At 47.6% G+C, this 25252-nt stretch overlaps 2 protein-coding genes across 2 annotated transcripts in view; one reads left to right on the top strand and one right to left on the bottom strand.

Moving 5' to 3' along the window:
* The window catches only part of VPS72 (vacuolar protein sorting 72 homolog), a 37502-nt gene extending 27672 nt beyond the window's left edge, over positions 1 to 9830 (bottom strand). The window contains exon 1 of the mRNA XM_068253576.1: positions 9506 to 9830. Coding sequence (XP_068109677.1) covers positions 9506 to 9622 — 117 coding nt within the window. The 5' untranslated portion in view covers positions 9623 to 9830. The remainder of the gene's footprint in view (positions 1 to 9505) is intronic.
* Positions 9831 to 9851: 21 nt separating this feature from the next.
* IQGAP3 (IQ motif containing GTPase activating protein 3) overlaps positions 9852 to 25252 on the top strand; it is a 186238-nt gene continuing 170837 nt past the window's right edge. The window contains 1 exon segment of the mRNA XM_068253575.1: positions 9852 to 10052. Within this exon segment, the coding sequence (XP_068109676.1) occupies positions 10007 to 10052 (46 nt within the window). The 5' untranslated portion in view covers positions 9852 to 10006.

Genomic DNA, 25252 nt, shown 5'->3' with positions numbered 1-25252 from the left:
ATTTCCACTTTCACTGACATTTGCTACAAACATATCTGTGCGTCACATGACCTTTTGTAATTTAATGTCACTAAAAACCTATCTTTCTGATTCAGTTCACTACACAGACTTTACACAGACAGGGCCAAACGCACACAAAGAGAGACAGACACACACAGTCGCAAACAAACAAACGCACAGACAGACACACACACCTCAGCAACTCAGACAATAGAAGCTTACCTCCGGTATGGCAAGAGTATGAGGAGGAGGTGGGGCCAGACAGGAAAGCAACAGATAATTTAACCACTTGATGACCCAGCCTTTAACCCCCCTTAAGGATCAGCGCTGTTTTCGCTGATCTGTGCTGGGTGGGCTCTACAGCCCCCAGCACAGATCAAACACCAGGCAGAGCGAACAGATCGCCCCCCCTTTTTTCCCCACTAGGGGGATGATGTGCTGGGGGGGGGGGGGGGTCTGATCGCTCCCGCCTGTGTGTGGCTGGCGGGGGGGGGGGCACCTCAAAGCCCCCTCCACCGCAGGATTCCCCCTCTCCCTCCCTTCCCCGGAGATCGGAGGCTGCACAGGAACGGATCTGTCCTGTGCAGCCTCTAACAGGCTCCTGCCTGTCATGTGACAGCGATCCCCGGGCCGCTGATTGGCCGGGGATCGCTGATCTGGTACAACGCTGCTACTGTTAGCAGCGTTGTACAAATGTAAACAAAGCGGATTATTTCCGCTTGTGTTTACATTTAGCCTGCGAGCCGCGATCGGCGGCCCGCAGGCTATTCACGGAGCCCCCCGCCGTGAATTGACAGGAAGCAGCCGCTCGCGCGAGTGGCTGCTTCCTGATTAATTAGCCGGCGACGCACATCTGCGTCACTGGTCCTGCAGCTGCCACTTTGCCGACGCGCGTTATGAGTGCGCGGTCGGCAAGTGGTTAATAAGCGGGATGCACACACCTGCACCTCTCCAATCCGTGTGTCAGCAGCAGAGGGAGAGTGTTTGAGAAAGATCATCCAATGTACCAGCGAACAGTGGTACAGCCCCCTAGAGTTTGCTGCCTGAATCACATGATTCAGGTCCGCATAATGGTAATTCAGGCAGCAAGCTCTAGGAGGCAGCAGCCCTACACTGGTATAGGAGACGAAGCTTCTCACACACTCTCCCGATCTACTGCTGACATGCCATACCAGAGAGCTGCTAGTATGTGATCCCACCGTTAATTATTATTTAGTGCTCTTCTGGCTGGCCCCACCTCCTCTGTATGTGCGGTCTTGATAAGAGAGTCATGACAGCCAAGCATTCACCAGAATTAGCCATATAGACTGTGTTCTCCCCAAGTCCTATTAGCCAGGTGCTCCGCTCACCTGGCTAATAGGGCTTGGGGAGAAGACTGTCTATATGGTGCATTATCGCCATGTTTTATGGTGCTGAAAGAGTCACACATGTGGGTGGAAGTCGACCGATAAGTAGAAGTCAAAAATCCACCACACCACGGAACCACGTTGGAACGCAAACAGGAAGTGCATGTAAATCGGCACCAGGAAAATGAAGCCAGGGATAGCAATTATGTTGGCACTTTCAATAAAGAGAACCCGAGGTGGGGATCGTAGAAAGAAATCTATACACAGAGGCTGGGTCTGGCTATAGTGCCCAGCCTCTGTTGCTAGTTGAATCCCCCCTAAGTGCCCTCTGTGCACCGCTCTCCCCCATAAATTACGGCCGCGCTCTCGGGCATTGTTTACTTTACTAATGTCACTCACGCCGCTCCCCCCGCCTCCTGCAGAGCGCCAGTCCCCGCCCACGTCACTTCCCTCCAATCAGCGGCGAGGGAAGGGACGTGGGCGGGGACCGGCGCTCTGCAGGAGGCATGGGAGCGCTGTGAGTGACACTAGTGAGGTAAATACAGCCCGATGCGACACGCTGCGTCTCGCCAGCGCAGCTGTAATTTATGGGGGAGAGCAAAGCGCAGGGGGGACTTAGCGGGGATTACACTAGCAACAGAGGCTGGGCACTATAGCCAGACCGAGCCTTTGTAAATAGATTTCTTTCTACGATCCCCACCTCGGGTTCTCTTTAAGTAAATTACCAGAATACAAAATATATTACTCGCATGCTACAATATTCCTCCCTTAAAGCATAAGGTAATGTACATATTAATTCAGTATATTAAAACAAACAACAAAAGTCCATTACAGTCCAGTACATTTTTATGTAGATTAATACAGTAGCGGCCGTGCGTGAAGTATCAAGGAAGCAGGGCCACGGCAGTGAGGGCCCTTTTCCACTAGCGCTGGCCGAATTGTAAAGTCGCAAACCGCTAGCGATTTTACAATCGCTACGGTTTGCTTGTTAACATAGGAATCGCGGTAGGTCATTTCCACTACCGCGATTCATTTTTGCCGGGAACACGAACACGCGGCGGAGCGATATTTGCCGCGATTTTGCTATGCAGTGCATAGCATAGCAAAATCGCGGCCGCAAACGTCGGGAAATCGGCGGAATTGCGATTCAGCAATCGCTAGCGGTCAGCGTGAGCGCTAGCGACTGCTAGTGGAAAAGGGCCCTGCATGTTGTTACGCGCATTGCTAAGAAAGCAATGCGCATAACTAAGGAAGGCACACTCCTTACATGGCAGCAAGCACGGCTATGCAATGTGTGCATAGGACACACTACGGCTCATTAAGCTGCGCTGCTTTCCCAAAGCGGTTTGATGAATCAAGCCCATAGATCCATCTGGTTTCCTTTTACAATAATTTGTCAACCAAACCTCTATGTATAGTCATTTTAATATGCTCCAAGTTCATCACCAGTAGGTTAGAGCAAGAAGCCCCACTGTCGTCAGGGTCTTGCCATCTCTCTGGGGTCACTTTTTGCCAGCCTGATGTTTGATAGGATGATGCTGAATATGACTGAGGGCATTTTTTTTTGTCCCACATAAATAAATACCAATAATAGGAGTGCGATTACAAGAGGCGCGTGGCACGCCCGCACATGCGCAGAAGATCACAACCCAGCCGCAGGTCGTGATCATACGGAGGGGAGAGCAGGGGCCTGGCTCACAGCAGAACTGCGTCATGGGACCTAACAAACTTCTAGGGGCTGGAAGAAGCCCCAGGTGAGTAAAACTTATTTTTCAAATTCCCAGATGTATCCTTTAAGTCATGGACCGCTGTATAATATGAACATGGACACCTGTTATGGACCATCCTTATATTGGCGCTCTGACAATAAATGGTGTTTGAATTAGGGACTTCATGAACATTGCACTTCCTTTTGGATTTAACCTCCCTAGCATTCAATTTCTGCACGATTTCTGTGCAAAAAGTGGTTCAATTAATTTTCGTGAAATTTTAGCTTGCAACTTACTAAAATCTGTCAAGCAAGGGTCTAGTATCCATTTTGAGTATAATAAACGTTTCAAAACAAAATCATGTCAAAAAATTAACCACTTTACCACCGCGGGTGTGTGTATCTATGCCCCTTTTGACACCCTTTCCCCACCAGGGGCGTAGATAGACTGTCCGCGCTCCCGCCGTCGCCCGGAGATCAATGAACGGGAAAAGCCATTCCCGTTCGTTGATCTAAGCCCCCCAGCAATGATTGGCTGCTTGTATGAGAAGCAGTGCGATCATTGTGATTTTCCCAGCCTTATTGCTCCCTACGCTTACAGAACGCTTGCACAAAAAATTACTGTGGCCAAATAGTAAAACTACACCCAAAAAGATTTTTCATATATAAATATACAGTGTTACATTATAAATTAACTCATTACCTCCCACACTCCCCATGTTTTTTTTTTTTTTTTTGTAATAAAAAAAATTACAATTCAAAAAAAATACATAAATAAATAGTTACCTTTGGGACTGAACTCTTTAAATATTTATGTCAAGAGGGAATAACACTGTTACTTTATTAACTATGCACTTGTAATTAGGGATGGATGCAAAACTGGAAAAAAATGCACCTTTATTTCCAAAGAAAAATTGGCGCCAAACATTGTGATAGGGACATAATTTAAACGGTGTAATAACCGGGACAAATACATTTCATGGATTTTAATTACAGTAGCTTGCATTATTTAAAAACTATAATCGCCGAAAACTGAAAAAATGATTTTTTTCCTATTTTCCCATTAAGACACATTTAGAATAAAATAATTCTTGGCATAATGTCCCACCTAAAGAAAGCCTAATTGGTGGTGAAAAAAACAAGATAAAGTTCATTTCATTGCGATAAGTAATGGTAAAGTTATAGACGAATGAATGGAAGGAGCGTTGAAAGGTGAAAATTGCTCTGGTGCTCAAGGGGTAAAACCCCTCAGTGGTGAAGTGGTTAAATTAAAATTTCTAAAACAAACTTTTTAATCACAAATAGAAATATCCTCCTTAAAGAGACTCTGTAACATGAAAAACATCTCCTGGGGGGTACACACCTCGGGTGGGGGAAGCCTCCGGATCCTAATGAGGCTTCCCAAGCCGTCCTCTGTCCCACGGGGGTTTTGCTGCAGCCCTCCAAACAGCCGGCGACTGTGCCGACTGTCAGTTCAATATTTACCTTTGCTGGCTCCAGCGGGGGCGCTGTGGCTGCTTTCCTCTCCGAACTACACGGAAATACCCGATCTCAGTCGGGTCCGCTCTACTGCGCAGGCGCCGGAAACTTGCGCCTGCGCAGTAGAGCAGACCCGACGGTGATCGGGTATTTCCGTGTAGTTCGGAGCCGACAGCCGTCAGAGCGCCTGCGCAGGAGCCAGGAAGGTAAATATTACGTCACGGCTGCACGGAGGGCTGCAGCGAGACCCCCGTGGGACAGAGGACGGCGTGGGAAGCCTCATTAGGATCCGGAGGCTTCCCCCACCCGAGGTGAGTACCCCCCAGGGGATTTTTTGAGGTTACAGATCCTCTTTAAAGAGAATCTGTATTGTTAAAATCACACAAAAGTAAACATACCAGTGTGTTAGGGGACATCTCCTATTACCCTCTGTCACAATTTCGCCGCTCCCCGCCGCATTAAAAGTAGTCAAAAACAGTTTTAAAAAGTTTGTTTGTAAACAAACAAAATGGCCACCAAAACAGGGAGTAGGTTGATGTACAGTATGTCCACACATAGAAAATACATCCATACACAAGCAGGCCGTATACAGCCTTCCTTTTGAATCTCAAGAGATCATTTGTGTGTTTCTTTGAGGGCTTGTTTCCACTGTTGCGACGCGATTTCGCCGGCATTCCGACGCTTGTAAAAACGCATGCGGTTTTACCCGCGATTTCGCGTGCGATTTCGCATGGCAGGGTGCCATGCGAAATTAACCATGACACTGCCAGGGCAAAAAAAAATTGAAAAAGGTGCGAAATCGCGGGTAAAAACGCATGTAAAAAACGCATGCGTTTTTACTATTAAATACATTAGCGGCGATTCGCACGGATTCCCGACGCAGGCGAAATCGTTGCCTCTTTTGTGCGTTTTTTCTCCGCAACAAAAACGCACAACGCCACCGCAGGAGTGGAAACAGCCCCATCCACTCACATTACATGTGCGAATCCGCATGCGTGGGACGCATGCGGATTCGCGATAGTGGGAACGAGCCCTAAAGGAATACTTAAGGGAAACAAAAAAAATGACATTTACTCACCCGGGGCATCCCTCAGCCCTCTGAAGCTGGATGGTGCCCTCGCAGCCCCGCTCCGATCGTCCTGTCCCCGCCGGCGGCTACTTCCGGGTTCGGCGACAGCCGCTGACAGGCTGGGAACGCGGCTGATTCTCCGCGTTCCCACTCGCTATATGCTGCTATAGCGTAGCTATATACGCTATAGCAGCATATAGCGAGTGGGAATGCGGAAAATCAGCCGCGTTCCCAGCCTGTCGGCGGCTGTCGCCGAACCCGGAAGTAGCCGCCGGCGGGGACAGGACGATCGGAGCGGGGCTGCGAGGGCACCATCCAGCTTCAGGGGGCTGAGGGATGCCCCGGGTGAGTAAATGTCATTTTTTTGTTTCCCTTAAGTATTCCTTTCAGCTCACTGAAGAGTTACAAGCTGATTGTTTGTTTCTTCTTACAGACAGCTCTGCCCGGTTGTCTGTAATTCTGCAGTATGTGACTCATCAGTATGTGAACAGAGGATTTATCCAGCTTGTAAAAGAGAAGAGAGCAGAGAAAAGCTGGCTAATGTTAATAACACACACACACAGGGGAGTGTGCATAGAGGGGGCATGCATAGCAGATCACACTGAAGAGTTAGCAGCCTTCCAGACACAGGATGACAAGTCCGACAGGGAAAGATAAGCTGATTTATTACAGAGATGGTGATAGTATAAAGTGCTGCAGTAAGCCAGAGCACATTATAATAGGTTTAGGAACCTGTAGGATGGTAGAAAACACAATGACATTTTTGTTACAGAGTCCCTTTAAATATCGATGAACAAACAAATCTACAGATGCAGAAATAAATACAGTACAGTGTTTACCTAAAACATCTCTCTTGTGCGGTACAATAACTAAGGGCCAGTTCACACATACACTTGTACGTCATTTACCACCATTTATGGAAAAGCAGCATTTTGATCTTTATTTTTTCCACTGTCTGGAAGCAGCAGGGTGTGGTCATTCTGGGGTCCATTAGCACCGTACTTCTGTGTCCCCCTGTGGGATGATCGCTGGGAATCACTGCTGAAAGTCGACAAATGCTTTTCTGCACTCTTGCAGAAAAGCATTTGGACGAGACTGAGCAGGTGAATGAGACTACGCCTGAACCAGCCCTAAAGCTCGATACATACGCTAGTCCGAACTCTGAGTGGTGCACCATAACGACTGCCATGGCGGGTGTGGTCATTATGGTCTGCATGAAGATCCGACGTGTTAGATTTTTAGCAATGCCCAAACACAGCACAATAGCATTGTTCTCGCTGCTCCCACCACCAGAAACCTCTCCATTACACACGCTCATGGTTTCTCCGCTCCCCCTGCATCGCAAAAGACGCATCATGTGCAAAAATTCTTATCTCATGCATATAAAACACGAGGAAGACCCTGCACTGCTGATATCAAGGGCCAGTTCCACTGAGTTGGCATGCACCTTGCAGGACGCCCCTGCTGATTTGGAGGCGTGCTATGGTAAACTACAGCATGCAGTCTGAATAGCACTGGCATACAATTCAGACGGCAAGCCTATTGATGGGAATAGGTAGCGCTTCCCCGCTCAAATCCCATTTGGGGAAACGCTGCAGATGACGCACAAGTGGAAATATACCCTTTGGTTGCTTACACACTAACGTGCGCCTGTAACGGTCCCCCAACGCACAGCAATGTAACACAAGTGGGTTGTTCACACAGCCCATGTTGCGTTACATGTAACGCTGCACGTTGTTCGGAAAGTGCAGCATGCTACGGCGTTAGAGCGGCTATAGCCGCGTTAAACTTTTTGCACATGCGCAGTGGGGGGTGAGAGGAGGCGGGGAGATGCTGCTACAGTAGCCGCGCACATGGCTAAATATTCACTGCACTGGCGGCTGCTGATTGGCCAGCGGGACCACGTGATGCGGAGTGTCTCGCTCTGCATCACGTTGTCCCGCGGGCCAATCAGCGCCACTCTGGGAGACCTTATACGGATAGAGCCGCCTAACGCGGCTCACTCTACCGTCCTCTCCCGCATCACCATACGTTGCATTAGGTGCACGTTATGCGACCTTAACGTAGCACCTAACGCAACGTCTTGGTGTGCAAGTAGCCTTATGCTTGGCAACAACTGTTGCCTCACTAATGGAAAAGGTTGCTAGTCTAGTTTAGGGGGCCCAGCATGAAACTTCATAGGGAAATTCTGCTAACCTGATTGGGTGGACATCACCCTCTCGAACTGCTCGTTTATAGGTAGTAATAAACTACACCCACACTATTCAGCCAATCACAACACTTTGCGCTGTGTTTGGAGAACTGTGCCCTATGTGCTTTCCTGCTGAATCCTTTAAACTAGACTAAAGGGGCCCATACACTCAGCCGATTTTCTGGCCGACCGATCGATCGATCGTTTGCAAATCGGTTGGCCAATCGACCGATCGATGGCCGATTTCGATGGATTTCCATCGAGCTGGCAGGATGGAAAATTTAGGTCGATCTGATGAGATTGCTTATCAGTTTGCATTGGCCTTAATGGAAATCTGATGGCAAAAAAATGCCATCAGATAGAATTCCAATAGATTTCAAACTGAAATCTATAGGAATTCTATCCTGGTAAAAAAATGTTCTAAAAACGCATCAGATAGATCATCAGATGCATTTCTTGTCTATCTGCTGCCAATCTGAGTGTATGGGCACCTTAACTCCTGGAAAAGTCCAAAATCTTTAAAGAGGTTCTAAAGCTTCCTTACTGGTGCTAGTCTAGTTTAGGGGACCTGGTGGGAAACTTCATAGGGAACAGTTCTGCAATCACAGCACCATTGCGGTGTTCCTCAACCCTGTCCTCAGGGCCCACCAACAGTGTATGTTTTGTGGAAATCCACAGGGGTAGTTAATCAGCTCTGCTGAGACACTAATTACCTCACCTGTGAATCTTTGTGGTTTTCTACAAAAACCAGGGTTGGGGAACTCTGCATTACAGCACGAAGCGTTGTGATTAGCCAAATAGTGTGGGCAATACAACCTATCTGAAACCTAGCAGTTTGAGAGGATGCTGTCCATCCTATCATGTTAACTGTATTTACCAATGAGGATTCCTGCTGGGTCCCATAAATTACACTACAGCCTCCTTACCTTTAGCATACAAAAATAAACTTTTTTTTCTTTTGTTTTTAATAGAATAGAAAATATTAGCCTCCCTTCTGTCAGAACAGGAAATAAAAGTCTCAAAGATTGACATTCTCCTATAGAGAAAAACTGCAGCGCAGCAGAAAGGGGTCCACGCAATCCAGATATACAGTATATAAAAAGATAAATAATTCCAGAGAGAGTCTTCACATTTTGACTGCGGTACTATCATGTTTAAAAATCCATGTACAGCATACCTCTCAAGTTTGAGATGAAAGAGGAACACTTAAGCCACACCCCTAATCCTATCTCAGTCACACATACCATAAAGATTTCATAAGAAAAATATGTTTAACAATTCAAACCACACTGGTCCTTTCTATTCTGGTTAATGGTCCTTCATATTAGTATTTTAATATATCATTTATCAATTTAAAGGACGGGAATAAAGGCAAACACATTTTAGTGTATGTACAGAAATATATATATTTACATAGAAAGAGGGACAAATGATGATGAAAGAGGGTCAGGGCTCCAAAAGAGGACAAAGGACGCTGGAAAGATTAGGGGAAGTGTCGCACTCATAGGAGTCTCGGCAATACAATGTTATTGGAAACAAAACAGCACCGTAAAAATACAAGACTGGAAAAAACAAAAACACTGGTGCCCCCTAACTGCTGGCAATACTGTATAACCACGTCTCCGTGTATAGAGGTAGTTTAAGCGATTCTGCAATGGGAAGACTGAGTACCTCTACCCAGGTTCCTGGCATTCGAAGCACAGCGCACTGACCTCATTAAAGCCTCCATATGTGGTCTTGTAGAACTCATCTTCCTCTTCCCGGCCCAGCAAGCCGGACATGCGGTTCCCCGCAGTCTTCCTTGGGGCTCTGCTCTCCGCCAGACTCATTCTATTTTCTTTACCTACTGCAATCGTTGTCACGAGTACTAGATCAATACAACTCCACTTCGCTTATTAGATCTACTAGCAACCGATTGGGTCTACCTGGCAGACAGGAAACACTGAGCACCGATTACACTATTGACTGCGGAAATGAGCAAATCCGAGCGTAGTATGCAAATTTCCACGCAGGACGAGACGCGTATACCCCAGTACGTGCAAGATGTTTATAGCAGCTCCACTGTCTGCCAGCAGAGGGAGAGGAAATAGTGAACGTAAACAGGACGAGGTCATCACCATTCACCAGACGCTGGCAGTTAGTCCGGAAGAGGCTAGCGGCGGCATATTCAAATCCAGACAGGAGTGTGTTCACCGGGATAGGGAGCCGGAGATATGATGGGGAGCAGAGCAGCGCCTCAGGCGCCCTCGAGCAATGGATGTGAGTTCGTGGAGGGGATAACAGCTGCATATGTTACTTTTGTTACGATGTAGTAGCGCGCGCAGCACAGCGTTCTAAATTCTGGAGTCGCATCGCTGTCTGCTGGAGTAATTGCAGTTACTGTGTGTGTGCTCTATTATAAAAAGGAAAAGGTTGTGTTTTTTTTTTCTTTTTTAAATATCTGTCTGCTATAGAGGTACTTACTTGCCTACTAACATAGCTCCCAACTGACCCTCTTTCGGAGGGACAGTCTCTCTTAGGGAGTCCTGTCCCTCTTTTTCCTCCTCGTGTCCCTCTTTCAGGACTTTGTCCCTCTTTCTATGTAAATATATATTTCTCAACTAAAAAAAATGTTTGACTCTAAACTTTATTCCCATCCTTTAAATTGATATAGTGCTAATTTTAAAATGTTAATATGAAGGAAAATGAACCAGGATAGAAAGGACCAGTGTGGCTTGAATTATAAAACATATTTTTCTTATGAAATCTTTATGTTATGCATGACTAGGGGTGTGATGAGGGGCGTGGCTTAAGTGTCCCTCTTTCTCATCTCAAAAAGTTGGGAGGTATGGCTAACACACTGCGATAGGGGTACTTTAACAGGTCTGGTGAAACTGTTAAAGTCGGAAGTTGACAGAGTGACCACTACATGTCAGCTGCCCTTGAGACCTGCTGGTGTCCCTCCTCTGCATGTATATCTGAGCAGGTGGCATCTTACCACTATGGTAGCAGTTATCTGACTCTGACTCCTCATTTTATGAAACCACGGACTCCAGGTACCCAAAATTACTCCGACTCCTTAGTCTATTTTTTACTAAGACTATGGATTTGGTTCAAAAATCTTCAGATTCCTCAGTTTGCTGAAACCTCAGACTCCGACTACAAAATTGCTCCCACTCCGACTCCACAGCCCTGGTTATATGTGATGGTTTTCTACAATGTTTTAATCGTTGCCACACTTGCACCATTTGGTTGCACTATACAGCCTAGGTTCTCAATGTGTGGTACGCGTTCCCCAGGGGGTACTTGGGCTTGATAAACTTAACCAAGAATAACAAATAAGAGTTTTTAAAAATGATAAATGTTATTTAAACACCAAATTAGTGTTTTAGCTAGTTAAAAGCAATAGTAAATGCTGGAGAATTAAGAACCAATTGTCATGTACTACCATTAAATATATATTTGTCAAGGGGTACTTGTGATCAGGGCTGTGGAGTCGGTACAAAAATCATCCAACTCCGACTCCTCAGCTTATGAAATCACAGACTCCAACTCCTGGTACCCAAAATAGCTCAGACTACATACTCTACTCCCACTCCTTAGCCTAATATTTACCAGGGCTGTGGATTTGGTACAAAAATCATCCGACTCCTCAGTTTATGAAACCACTAACTCCAACTCTGACTCCAGGCACCCAAAATTGCTCAGACTCCACAGCCCTGCTTGTGATAAGGTATACTATGCTAGGGTGTACTTGGTAAGTAGAGGGTTTTAAAGTGGATCTGAGATGAAAAACTAACTATGACAAGTAACTTGTCTATATATCTTATCTAAAGTTTAGATCTAGCAGCCAACAGCTTCAACTGTTTCATGTTTTATTCCTGTGATATGAGAGCGGCCATGTTTTGTTTTGTCACATTACACACAGGTAAGCTGCAACTGCATCTCCAGCCCTCAGCTCACTTCCCTCTCCTGCTCCCTCCTCCCCTCTGCCTCTGGAATCTCTGGCTAGTAACCTCCTCTTCCTCCTCCTGCCCAGACTGAGTGCCCATAAGCCCTTGCTACATGGAGCGCCAAGGCACTTTGAGCTGTGGGCGAGGCTTGTTTAGTTTATAGGGAATTAGAGTATTAAAAAATAAGTATTTGGCTTGAAGAATGCCCTATAAACTATATGTAAGGAACATAATTATGCAATGAGTCAAAGTTTATCTCGGATCCACTTTAAAAAGGGTACATATCAATAAAATGTTGAGAAACACTGCTATATAGCAACCAACATAAACTAATTTGAAAATTTGCGCAAAAGGTGGATCAGCGCAACACCAGGCCGCCTCCGAATGGCCTCCAATCAGAGGTGCGCTGAGCCCCCCCAGAAACTACAAACGCACCTTGAACCCAAACAGAAGCTCTGCATATACACCAAAAGCATGGCTGTTAAGTGGGAGCAGCTGACCAAAAACGAAATAAATTAGTACATAGCAAGGAAATGAACAGCGCTACTTAAAAACAGGCAAGTGCCTACCTGCAAAAGAGTGCAAGCCCCACTTGTGGAGTCGAATACACACCGAGTAAGTGTTAGGCCCCTCCCATGGAGGATCGACTTCTTCGCAGTAGGAGGGACGAGTACTTAATAGGTTGCATGCAAGCTGTTACAGGAAACTAACATCCTCCTCCAGTGGTAGACAGGTCATGTGTATGCTTGGTGTGTATTCGACTCCACAAGTGGGGCTTGCACTCTTTTGCAGGTAGGCACTTGCCTGTTTTTAAGTAGCGCTGCTCATTTCCTTGCTATGTACTAATTTATTTCGTTTTTGGTCAGCTGCTCCCACTTAACAGCCATGCTTTTGGTGTATATGCAGAGCTTCTGTTTGGGTTCAAGGTGCGTTTGTAGTTCCTGGGTGGGCTCAGCGCACCTCTGATTGGAGGCCATTCGGAGGCGGCCTGGTGTTGCGCTGATCCACCTTTTGCGCAATTTTCAATGTTTGATTTTATTTGATTAGCCGCACCCAGGCTATGCATATACATAGGTTAGGATTTAGTTAGTGTTAGGCCACTCCCATGGAGGATCGACTTCTTCGCAGTGGGAGGGACGAGTACTTAATAGGTTGCATGCAAGCTGTTACAGGAAACTAACATCCTCCTCCAGTGGTAGACAGGTCATGTGTATGCTCGGCGTGTATTCGACTCCACAAGTGGGGCTTGCACCCTTTTGCAGGTAGGCACTTGCCTGTTTCTAAGTAGCGCTGTTCATTTCCTTGCTATGAACATAAACTAATTTGCAGCCGCACTTTGCTATGTGACTTATTTATGTACATTTGAATGGTGTGCGTGGTGCGATTGTGGCAGAACAATAGCCCCATGGCCCCATTGTGGCCCACACTTGTACTTAGCTGCCCCTGGCCCCGCCGGCAGCCACTTCTGGTTTTGGCGACAGGCAGGGAATGCGAGTGATTCTTCGCGTTCCCAGCCACAATAGCGTCCTCTATGCTGCTATAGCATAGAGTATATATCATATAGCAGCATAGAGGTCGCTATTGTGGCTGGGAACACGAAGAATCACTCGCGTTCCCTGCCTGTCTGCTTCTGTCGCCGAAACCGGAAGTGACTGCCGGCGGGGCCAGGAGCATCTGATAGAGTCTGCGTAGGCACAATACAGCTGCAGGGGGCTGCTGGAAGCCCCAGGTGAGTAAAACTCATTTTTTTCCACAGACCTAAGTGTCCCTTTAAAGCAGTGGTCCTCAAACTAAGGCCTGCGGGACGAATGTGGCCCCCTGAGGCTTTTTCACCAGCCCCACACACACAAAATGTATTACTTATAGATGTGGTCAGCTACATCTTTAAATATTGGTGGTCCGCATATAGAATAGCACTGCTGGCACCACCCATCCACATGGAAGCCAAATTCCACATCCAGTGACACTGCTGTCCAATTGGACTGCAGGTTGTCACCTGGGTATGCTTCACTGTCTGGCCCGCAAAGACTTCTACATCATTTTATGTATACGCCTACCCCCTAGCAGTCTGAAGTATGTTGACCCGGCCCTCGATCCAAAACGTTTGGGGACCCCTACTTTAAAGAGTAACTGTTAGGCATGAAAAACAAAAATCAATTCTCTATTTCTATTTGTTGATTATATCAAAGGAATGCTAAAAAGGCAATGCATAACTTTAAAATCAATCTTACTTTTTTATTGCAGAGTTTAATCCTCATGTCCCCAGCTCCTTAGTACGCAGCCAGTAATCAGCCGCAAAAGAGAAGTTGCAGTGCAGGCTGGGGGGGGGGGGGGGGGGGAGAGTTTCTGCACAGACACAGCTAGTTCAGCCTGATTGGCTGCAGCCTGTGGCACTCTCACTCCTTTTCCTCTCATTGACTGCCTCACAAGACTGTCTGTGTCTGCCCCCTCCCCACACTCCAGCCTGACAGGCATCTCTGCCGATTCATGTGGGCAGTGGCTGCCACCACCGCATCGCATTGCATCCATGGGGACCCCCGTCCCTGCTACCATTTCCTTAGGGATTCCCTGCATTTACAATCAACCCTGTAGCATCCCTGGCTCGGCGCCAGGCCCGCAGCATTGTTGAGCTTAGCGGAGAAGAATATATGCAGCGCACACAGACTCGCCAGACATGGTTCCAGGCGATGGAGCTGCATTTTTACTTTACTTTTTTTTTTTTTCCCCCCACTAAGCGCTGTAATCCTTCGGGACGAGTGGGGATGCTGCAGGGTTGATGGTAAATGCAGAGGGAATCCCTATGGATATGGTAGCAGGGCTGGGGGTTTCCATGGATGCGGAGGTGCCTGAGACATAATGCTCGCTATTGGTGTGGGGAGGAGGGGGGAGTAAGGGAGGAAAAAATTACCTCACCATTGGCTTCAGCTGGAGGGAGTAAAGATGGCCCCTGCCAGCGAACAGAATTCCCTCCATTTACCTTTTTTTTTTTATGAAGTTCACTGAAAACAACACTTGGATGTTATTTATTTATCTACTTATATATATGTCGGTTTTTTTTATATTTATAGTGTGGCTGACAGCTCCTATTCAAAGAGGACCTGAACTCAGAACTTCTCTGCTCTAAAAGATACACAACAGCATAATTACCTTTAAACAAAAAACATTTCTTAGTTATACTGTAGCTGATACAAATCCTAAAATAAATCTGCACAGTTTCTACTTCAGTTTACAGCCTGTACTTTCAAATGGGCTTATCTGCCATAGGAAGTCATGTGACACAGGGGAGGGATCAAATTACAGCTATTGATTGGACACAAATGAGGGGGAAATAGGGCTGGTTCAGACGGACGTTTGGAGGCGTCGCGTTCATTGGCGTCGCGGTGGCAATGCGTTCGGGCTTTCAGCAGCGTTCGCGTTGCGTTCGGATGCGGTCGCGTTTTTCTTCCCCTAGGGGGACATTACCCGTCGCAGTTAACCGCCCCTGGAAGCAGCATGTAGCTTCCAGGGGCTCCTTGAACGCCAGTGAAAATCGGGACCCGAACGCCGCGTTCGTGTAAACGTGCGTAAAAGCTTGGTACAAACGTTCCCATTCACTTGAATAGGAGCGTTTAACGCCAAGCCCTGAACGCTGGCGGTAAACGCTGCACAAGCGTCCGTCTGAACCAGCCCTTACAGGTTACACTCTTTAAATACATACAGGGTGCATTTATGTTATCTGTGTGTCCTGTGAAAGAGTTCAGGTCCACTTTAAAACAAACCTGAAGTGAAAATAAACTTCTGAGATAATGAATTGTATGTGTTGTACAGCTAAGAAATAGAACATTAGTAGCAAAGAAAATTCTCATATTGGTTTCCATTAGAGGAAGAGTTAAAGCAAACCCAAGCCCAAGATTGGGTTTGCTATTAAATATATTACCTTTTAAAAGAGGGAAGCCTCAGGATCCTATTGAGGCTTTCCTCAGTCAGCAGCAGCCCCCCAATGCTGAGCGCGGCCCCCCTACACATCAGGTCATGGTCACGCAAGTGACGGACAAGCATGGCCATGCATGCGCAGTAGGACGGAGCCCGCGGCTCCATGCTACTGTTCGGGGGCATGCTTGCGCATCTACAGCACGGCCAAGAATGTGGAAGAGGAGCCGCACGGCCCTGATAAGAATTGGCGACATTGCTATGTCACCAGCAATATCGCCCTCAATATATGTCGGTGGGGGGGGGGGGTGCGTTCAGCGATGGGGAGAGCAGAGAAGGAAGCCTCAAAAGGATCCTGAGGCTTCCCTCTCTATCTGTACACATTGAGAAAACTTCAATTATTTATATAAAACTTTTCTGAGCTCTTTGACCCCCAGGGTCGAATACAGTCCTGTTTTCTGAAGCACTTAAAGGACAGGTCTAAGGAAAAAACAAATCTACTTACCTGGGGCTTCCTCCAGCCCCTGGCAGCCTATCTGTCCCTTGCCGCAGCTTCAGTGTCCTGGGCAGGGATGGGCTCACGAGTGCTTCGGCACTCAAACTAACACACAAAAATTTGTTTTAATTACAGCAGATGTGCATCAGGGAATAAAAGGGTTATTTACCCATAAATCAGCGTCCTCTCTGTGCTCCAAATAGGTCCATGGGTCCTATTAGTTGCGTTCCAAGCCTCGCTGCAGGCACTTCCAACTCATCTACTCCTTTGTATATTACAATTTTGTTGATTAAAAGTATGTAACATGAAATGCAGCTCTTTTTTTTGTGACAAATTTTTTTTTTTTATTATTTTCAATATAAAAGTGAACAGATCTATATAAACATATATGAAATATACAACTGCATTGAATTGTGCACAACATAAGGTACATCCAATTCTGCAACCGCAGATCTTTGACATAGGATTAACATAGGTGTCGGAGGCACGAGGCATCAATCACCAACACCTCAAGACAGTTGACAAATAGCTAGACCTCCAACAATATGACAGTGGCCGCCATTCAGTCTTGGCGGTCTGGTAGCACTCGACTAAGGGTACCCTATTTTTGGTAAACAGCCTGGGAGTTGTTTAGGCTGGTGGCTCGGACTGAAGGGAAATGGTCCCAGACTCTATTGGTCTCCTAGCTACAGGGCTACAGGAACTGTTGGGTAAATGGGACAGGACCATTTATAAAGAGAAGAAAGTAAGAGAAGAGAAGTGGAAAGAAGATTAGGGAAGGGGGAACCATTTGCCGCTCCGCCACCACCCCACCTGCCCTCTCCCTACAACATAGGAGCGGGGGTCAAACATTGGTGAGGGAGGCTGGGAGCCAATGTGAATAATGGGTAAAGTATGGCTTCCATACCTTTTCAAATTGCCGGAGCGAATCATCTAGAATAGCTTTCATCTTCTCAAAACAGAGCGCATGACTAAGCTTAGTTTTAAATGAGCTAAAGAGAAGTGAGGGAGTCCTCCAGGAGCCCGCTATCACTCTTTTTGCAGCGAGGCAAATATGCATTAGTAATTTATGTTGGAATCTTGTGAGATCAGGAGGCCTAATACCTAGGAGGGCTACCTCTGGCAGCTTCGGAACCTGCGCTCGGATGGTAGTGTAAATTACTTGGTAAACTCTGACCCAGAGCCTGCGTACTCTCGGGCAAGACCACCACACGTGTGTAAAGGTGCTCCGCTGACCGCATCCTCTGAAACATAACCCTTTGTTAGTTGGGCAGAATTTCTCGAGACGATCTGGGGTCATATACCAGCGTAGAAGTACTTTATATTGGGTCTCCACTAGGAAGGAGCTTATAGAGAGGCTAGGAGTGACTCTCCATACCTGCCGTAGGTCTTCTATATCGAAGGTATTGTTAAGATCTTTTTTCCCATCTCAAGATATATCGAGGCTTAGGCAAATTATAAGGTGATATAGCGTTTTTGTATAGTTGTGAGATAAGGCCTGGAGAGCCCGGATTGGTAGCGCATATATGTTCAAACCATGTTCTGGTAAGAAGCGATTTGCAAGATTTAATGTGCTTATTTATAAAATGGGAAATTTGGAGGAAGCGAAAAAGCTCTGTCTGGCAATTGCTTATGTTCTTTGAGAGAGGGGAGTGTCTTAAGGGTTACATCGTTTACTAAGCTGTAGATTGTTGTTAAACCTTTTAGCCGCCACCATTTAAAAGTGGATGGACTGTGCAATCCTGGAAGGAAGCTTGGGTGGCCTAAGAAAGATAGCAATAGAAGGTGTGGTGAGATAAGTCTGTCTCTAGTTTTAGCCTGACTCCAGACGCGTAAAGAGTGCATAATTATTGGGTTCTTGATGGTTTTGTATTGAGCGGGTGTGAGCCAGAGCAAATTGTTGATTGCTATAGGTGCACATAGGGAGCTTTCTATTTCGCACCATATTGGAATATGTTTTTCTTCGTGCCACAGGGTTAATTGTGCGATTTGGGCTGATTTGTAATAGACTAATAAGCTAGGTACTCCCAAGCCACCATCCGAGCGCATTCTATATAGGGTCTCGCGGGAGACACGGGGGCCTGAGCTTTTCCAGATGAAAGCAAGCAATGTTGTTTGGGCTCTTTTGAGGAAGAGGGAGGGTATAGAGATTGGCAGAACTCTGAATGCATACAGAAACTTTGGCAAAATGGTCATTTTAAGCGCTGTTATCCGACCCAGCCATGAGATTGCGTATCGTTTCCAACATTCCAGCAACTGCGTTACTCCTGCTAGCAGCCCTGGATAGTTAGCCTCAAAAAGGGTAGTGTAAGAGTTAGTTAGGAAGATCCCTAAGTATTTTAGTTTTTGAGGTTCCCATTTAAAGTCAAAGGAGTTCTGTAACTCCTGCACAACTTTCATGGGCAGAGTGATATTTAGTGCTTTGGATTTAAGGCTATTTATTTTTAGCCCAGATATGTCTTCAAAGGTCAGTAGGATGTCTGCTAAAGTGGATAAGGATTCGCGTGGCTGTGTTAGGGTTAAGATAACATCATCAGCATACATACATAACTTGTGATGCCTACCTGCCAACTCTACTCCATGTATGTTCTCATGATGGTTTATTAGAAGGACCAGCGGTTCCATGATGAGAGCGAATAGCAGCGGGGATAAGGGGCAGCCTTGGCGGGTGCCCCTGCCGAAGGGAAATGTGGTGGATTTGAATCCATTATATTTAACAAAGGCGCTGGGGGAGGAGTAAAGTGCCCCGAGCCATTTGAGAAAATTAGGGCCAAAGCCCCAGATGGTCAGTAATTCAAATAGGTACTCCCATGACACCGTATCGAAAGTCTTTTGTATGTCGAGTGACAGTAGCATCATGGGAGTATCCGCGGTCTTAGCCGAAGATATCAGGTGTAAAAGTCTTCTTATATTATCGCTGGCTTGGCGGTGTGGCATGAACCCCACTTGATCTCGCCCAATTAAATCCCCGATACTTTCGCTGAGCCTAGTGGCCAATATTTTTGCTAGAATTTTGATGTCATTATTCAATAAAGAAATGGGCCTATAATTTGTCCACAGCGTGTGATCTGAGTCCGGTTTGGGGATCATGCTGATGCTGGCCAGCAGTGACTCTGGACCGGGTCTCTCGTCGTGTAATCATTTGTTGAATGGCCTGGTCAGCGGGGCAGCGAGGATATCTGCGTATTTTTTTATAGTATATGGCGGGGAAGCCGTCTGGGCCTGGGGCTTTATTTATTTTAGAGGTGTGTATGGCGTGTAGGACTTCTTTAGGGGTAATAGCCAAGTCGAGCATTTGTTTAAAGGTTTCGTCGATAGCGGGCAAAGGCAGATTGTTCAAAGTGTTACGGAGTAAAGTTGAGTTGGTCATCGTGGATTGTTTATATAATTTGGTTAAGCCCTTATGGAAGACGTCAACTATTTTCTGGGGATTACAGGTGTATGCGCCATTACCTATGTTTAAGTTGATTGGCTTATAGGTTGGGTCTGGTCGTTTTGAGGCGGCGAGCGAACATAGAGGATGGCTTATTACAGTTAACGGTCAGTCTATATTTGCTCCATCTGAGATGCCTTTCAGCTCTGCTAGTGAGGAAAAATGTTTAAGGCTTCCTCTGCTCTAAATCTAGCATGCTTATTTGCGGGGGAGGGATTAGTGCTAAAAATTTTCTTCTGCTTCTATATAAGTTTGCTCTAGCAAGGTTAGTTCTTTTGTGTGCTACTTTTTCCTGTGAGCTGCAAGGGCTATAAGGTGTCCCCGCAGCACTGCCTTATGTGCTTCCCAGATGATATAGTCCGGAACTTAATTGTCGCTCGGGTTGAGCTTAAAATAGTCCTTTATGTGTGACTCTACTGTGGCTGCAATGGCTGGGTTGGATAACAGCGACCGATTGAGAGACCATCGAGGTACAGTTGGCTTGATAATTAGTGAGGAAAGGGAGATGACGACTGCTTTATGGTCTGACCAGGGGATAGGATGAAGTTCAGCTTTGGTGAGATTGGTGAGGAATTTAGTGTATACAAAACAGTGGTCAATACGGGACTGTGTGTTATGTGGGTGGGAATAAAAGGTAAACCCTTTTTTGTTGGGGTGCATTTCCCTCCAGCAATCAGCTAACGAGAGTGCTTGTATTAAGTCTCTATATTGTTTAGCTTGATGGACCTCTGATGTTGTTGATCGCGTGTGGGCAGGGTTATCTCTATCCAGTTTGGGCCGCAAAACAAGATTAGAATCGCCGCATAGAAGTAAGGTGCCCACTGTATGGGTGCCCAATACATCTGTTAGGTGGCGTAAAAAAGGTATTTGTTCCGTGTTGGGGGCATAGTATGACACAATTATGACTTCCACATCTTGTATGGTGCCCACCCGGATAAGATACTTTCCGTCTGGATCTCTAATTTCCTTACTACATATAAAGTTGACTGATCTCCTGAAGGCAATAAGGACCCCCCCTTTGTTTTGTTTTGGCGTTGGCCATATAGAATTGGGGGGAACGTGCTGTGAAGGTATTTGGGAGTATAATTAGATGGGAAGTGTGTTTCCTGCAAACACACTATGTCAGCGTGTTTAGCTCGAAAGGAGGCAAACGCTTTGGAGCGCTTGACGGGGGAGTTGAATCCCTGTACATTCAGGGACAATATGTTAATAGACATGGGTCGGTGTTGGATAGCAAAGTATATACCATTTCCTGAGGTGGTTATTGTGGATGGGGGGGGGGGGGGGGGGAACAGAGCGGCGAAGGAGTAGGAAGAAGTATGAGAGGGGAGAGGGGAAAGTAGAAAAAGTAAAAATATCGAAAGGTGAGGATGATCCATAGGTCGGAGCTCCTCAAGTAGGAGAGGGGATACTGTAAAGTATCCAATTGCTCCCGTGGGGTGTCAGCCATTAGACACTCGTCGGGTGCGTGTGGGGTTGCATAAGGGGTCGGGAGAGGCTGTTTTCAAATTTGACATGCTTACATTGTCGCGGTCGTGCGTGCCCCCCGGGGGGCAGGGACCACCGAACCAAACCAGGGGCAAAGGAGACCCCAAACTACAGGGGCGTCCTTCCTGCAGAGCTAATGTATCTGCACAGACAGATTAGAGATTCAGGAAGGCTATAACTGCCTTCGCTGTCATAAAGGCCCATTCTCAGGGCCCAGCGTGTAAAGGACACCATCCCAGCCCCCCTAGGGCGACGCACAGTCGGAGAATGCCGCAGTGGCGGACCCGGCCTGTACAACAGTACCGGGACGGCATGCTAACATTGTCTCAGTCGTGCTCGCCCCCGGGGGGCAAGGGACACCGCCTCGGGTGAAAAGCACGGGTGACTCAGTATAATAAGGTCGTCAGCACGCAGGGTAATTGCTACTTAACTGCACAGATAAATTAGGGGTCCAAGAGGGCTGAAGCGTTTTTCGTTATCTTAAAGGCAAATTCAAGTTCGAATGGTTTAGTGTGCAAAGGGCGTATCCCCAGCCCCCCCCCCCCCCCCAGGGTGACGCGCGGTCGGAGAATGACGCAGTGGCGGACCCGGACCAGTACATCAGTACCGGGACGGCATGCTGACATTGTCACAGTCGCGCGTGCCCCCGGGGGGCGGGGGACACAGACCCAATTAAAGGCACGGGTGGCCCAAAGTTATAAAGTCTTCAATCACGCGTGGCCCCTGTCACACAACTGCACATGCGAGTTAGGGATCTTACAGAGCTATAGCTGCTTTCACCATTGTGTGGGCTGTCTTGCAGGGCACAGGCTGAGTAAGATTGTGCTGTGGGCTTTGTGGTGAGAGTCTAGAACGGAAAGCAGGAGTGCGGAACAGCATAGGTGAGCAGTCTGACGGGCTCAGGTTAAAACATGAAGATAGTCTCGTAAGCATAGTAAAATGCTGTTGTGCGGAGTCCGATATGCTGTCCGTCAGAGGACTTAGGGTGTAAGACTGTTTCCTGCTGCCCCCAGGTTGTTACCATAACCCATCCTGTGTTGCAAAAGGTTGTAAAAGGTTGCACTGTACATTAAGCCATAGATCAGGGTGTTGCATTATAATATGCGGTCATATACTTATCTCTGGGATCACGGTACTTTCTGGAACACTTGTGAAGATAATTCCTTCAAGGCTTGCATGCGAGAATTGGCTGAACGCTCACGCTGTTCTTTAGGCGGGGAGGAAGATGCCCGGCTCTCATGAGGTTGCGAGACGTCTGGTTGCTTTGGCGCTTCTTGAGATTGAGAGGATCGCGGAGGTAGAGGGAAGGCTAGTGCGCGAAAACATTCCCTGGCCTCATCTGTGGAGCGGATTATATGTTGTTTCTCCTGCCATTGGAAGCTCAGCTGGAAGGGGAACCCCCACTTATAGCGGATGCTTTTATCTTTTAATGTAGTAAGGTAAGGCCGCAATTCCTTACGCTTGAGGAGGGTAGAGGGGGCCAGATCAGCGATGGCCCTGAAACGAAAGATCTGGCTTGTTGCGCGCTGCCTGCAAGAGCTTCTCTTTGGTGAGATAGTGATGCGTCTTTAGTATTATGTCCCGCGGTGGGCCGTTGGTGAGGGGGCGTGAGAGGGCCCTGTGGATACGATCCAGCTCTAATTGTTCAAGAGGTAGATTCGGGAGTAGCTCCTGGAACAGGGCTGTAGTGAAGCCTGGTAAGTCTTGGATTGTTTCAGGTATCCCTCGAATCCTGATGTTTTCCCTCCTCGACCTGTTTTCAAAATCTTCTAATTTGTCGTCTACTTTATTTTCAAGAGTGCTAAAGTCTGCCCGCAGGGAGGTCACTTCTTCCTCATGTCCCTCTAGTACTATTGTGACCTTGTCAAGCCTCTCTTCGTTAGCGGAGGTTCTAAGGCCTACCTGCCTGATCTCATGCAGAAGTTCACAGCCCAGTTGCTTGTTTGCACTCACAATCTCTTCCCGGATTCTATTTCTAAGCTCGTCGATCGTGATTTGCTCAGGGATGGGCGATGTAGCGTTATCTGCTAGTGTCCCCACATGGGGGAACATGTCCTGGCTGTTCTCATTATCGTTGTGGAGTTCAGCTTCTTGCTCAGTGCCGGGCGCCATCTTAGGTGATTCGGCTGAGTCGGCCACGGACGGTGTTTTAGCTCCGGTTCTTGCTCTAGTGCTAGATGCCATTCTCCGGTGGTTGCCCCGGGTGTTCCGCTTGCTGTTACCGTCCTTGTGCGGAATTTTCAGGCCGGTGGGTTAGCGATATTGGCTAAAGATCTCCCTAGACTCGTGCAGGACTGGGATCAGGCGTCCATCCCAGTCTGCTGCGCGCATGCGCCCCATGAAATGCAGCTCTTAACCTGCCTGGCGTTTTATTAAGATCGCCAGGCTGGCGATCGGACGGTAGTTTTTTTTTTTTTTAATAAAAAAAAAAATTTCATGCAGCCAAGCCCACTAGATCAGAAGTAACAAGCAGGGCCGCGATGAGCGGCCCTTCTTGTTTTGCTTTTCTCGTCGCCATGGCGACGAGCGGAGTGACGTCATGGACGTCAGCCGACGTCCTGACGTCAGCCGCCTCCGATCCAGCCCTTAGCGCTGGCCGGAACTGTTTGGTCCGGCTGCGCTGGGCTCGGGCGGCTGGGGGGACCCTCTTTCGCCGCTGCACGTGGCGCATCGCTGCGGCGGCGATCAGGTAGCACACGCGGCTGGCAAAGTGCCGGCTGCGTGTGCTCCTTTTTTATTTCGTTTAAATCGGCCCAGCAGGGCCTGAGCGGCAGCCTCCGGCGTCTCTGGACGAGTTCAGCTCGTCCAGAACGCTCAGCAGGTTAAAGAGAGACTGAAGCGAACAAAAATTGCTATTTTTACTTTCTAGGTCGCTTCAGTGCTCTCAGTAGATGTAAACCGCCGCATCCCCGCCGCAAAATGAGGGCTGTAGACCCCCTAAATCCCTGGGGGGCAATCCGGCCAGCGTTTCCTGAAAGAGGCAGAGCTTTCAGCTGCAGCTCTGCCTCTACTGATGTCAATCGCCACCTCTCCCCGCCCCTCTCACACTTTCTTCACTGAGAGGGGCGGGAGAGGCGGAGATCCGCACGGTGATTGACATCAGTAGAAGCAGAGCTGCAGCTGAAAGCTCTGCCTCTCCGGGCCCTGGGATTTGGGGTGTCTAAACTCCTCGTTTTGCGGCGATTTACATCTACTGAGACTACTGAACTTCCCGATCTCACAATCCATAAAGGAACACTGGGTTCCCTCTTGCCTAAAAATCTCCACAATCATCACCATCCCTAAGAAACCAGGTTCCACTGACCTAAATAATTTCAGACTGGTCGCACTAACTTCAAACATCATGAAGGTCTTCGAGAGGCTGGTCCTTTCCCACCTGAAACACACCACCAAGGAGTTGATGGATCCTTATCAGTTCGCCTACAGGGCCAACAGTGGAGGATGCCATTAATATCAGCCTGGAGCACGTTTTGAGCCACCTTGACAGACCAAACACCTATGTCAGGATCCTCCTCTTGGACTTCAGCTCCGCCTTCAATACCCTTAGCCCCGACCATCCTCTCTGACAGGCTAGCTCTCCTCAATGTGCATCCCAGCCTTTGTAGCTGGCTGAAGGACTTTCTCTCAAACAGGACTCAGTCAAGCTGGGCACCTTCTCGCAGATGCGAGTCACCAACACGGGTGCCCCCCAGGGCTGTGTCCTGTCCCCAAGCTGTTCTCGCTGTACACAAACTTCTGCATCTCAACAAACAACTTGGTCCAGGTCATCAAGTTTGCAGATGATACCACCATCCTTGGTCTTATAGAAGGGAGCGATGAACAAGCCTATCGCCAACAGATTTCGAATATCTGCAACTGGTGCAAGGCAAACAAGCTTGTACTGAACACAGCTAAAACCGCAGAACTGATCATTGATTTCAGAAAAGGCCGTCCCGAACTCCCCCCGGTCCTCATCGAAGGCACTGAGGTGGCCACGGTCCTGCACGCTCGTTTCCTAGGCACCACCATATCCAGCAACCTAAGGTGGGAGGCAAACGTCACAATGATACAGAAGAAAGCGCAACAACGGCTGTTTTTCCTATGACAGCTGAAAAAGTTTGGAATGTTGCAAGACCTTATGACCTGCTTCTACTCTGCTGCCATTGAGTCAATACTTGGCTCTTCCATCATCGTGTGGTATGCAGGGGCCTCTGCGAGGGAC

The sequence above is a fragment of the Hyperolius riggenbachi genome, chromosome 9 (assembly GCF_040937935.1).
Source record: "Hyperolius riggenbachi isolate aHypRig1 chromosome 9, aHypRig1.pri, whole genome shotgun sequence".
NCBI classification, from domain to species: Eukaryota; Metazoa; Chordata; class Amphibia; order Anura; family Hyperoliidae; genus Hyperolius; species Hyperolius riggenbachi.
This window is presented reverse-complemented; position numbering and strand designations above follow the sequence as displayed.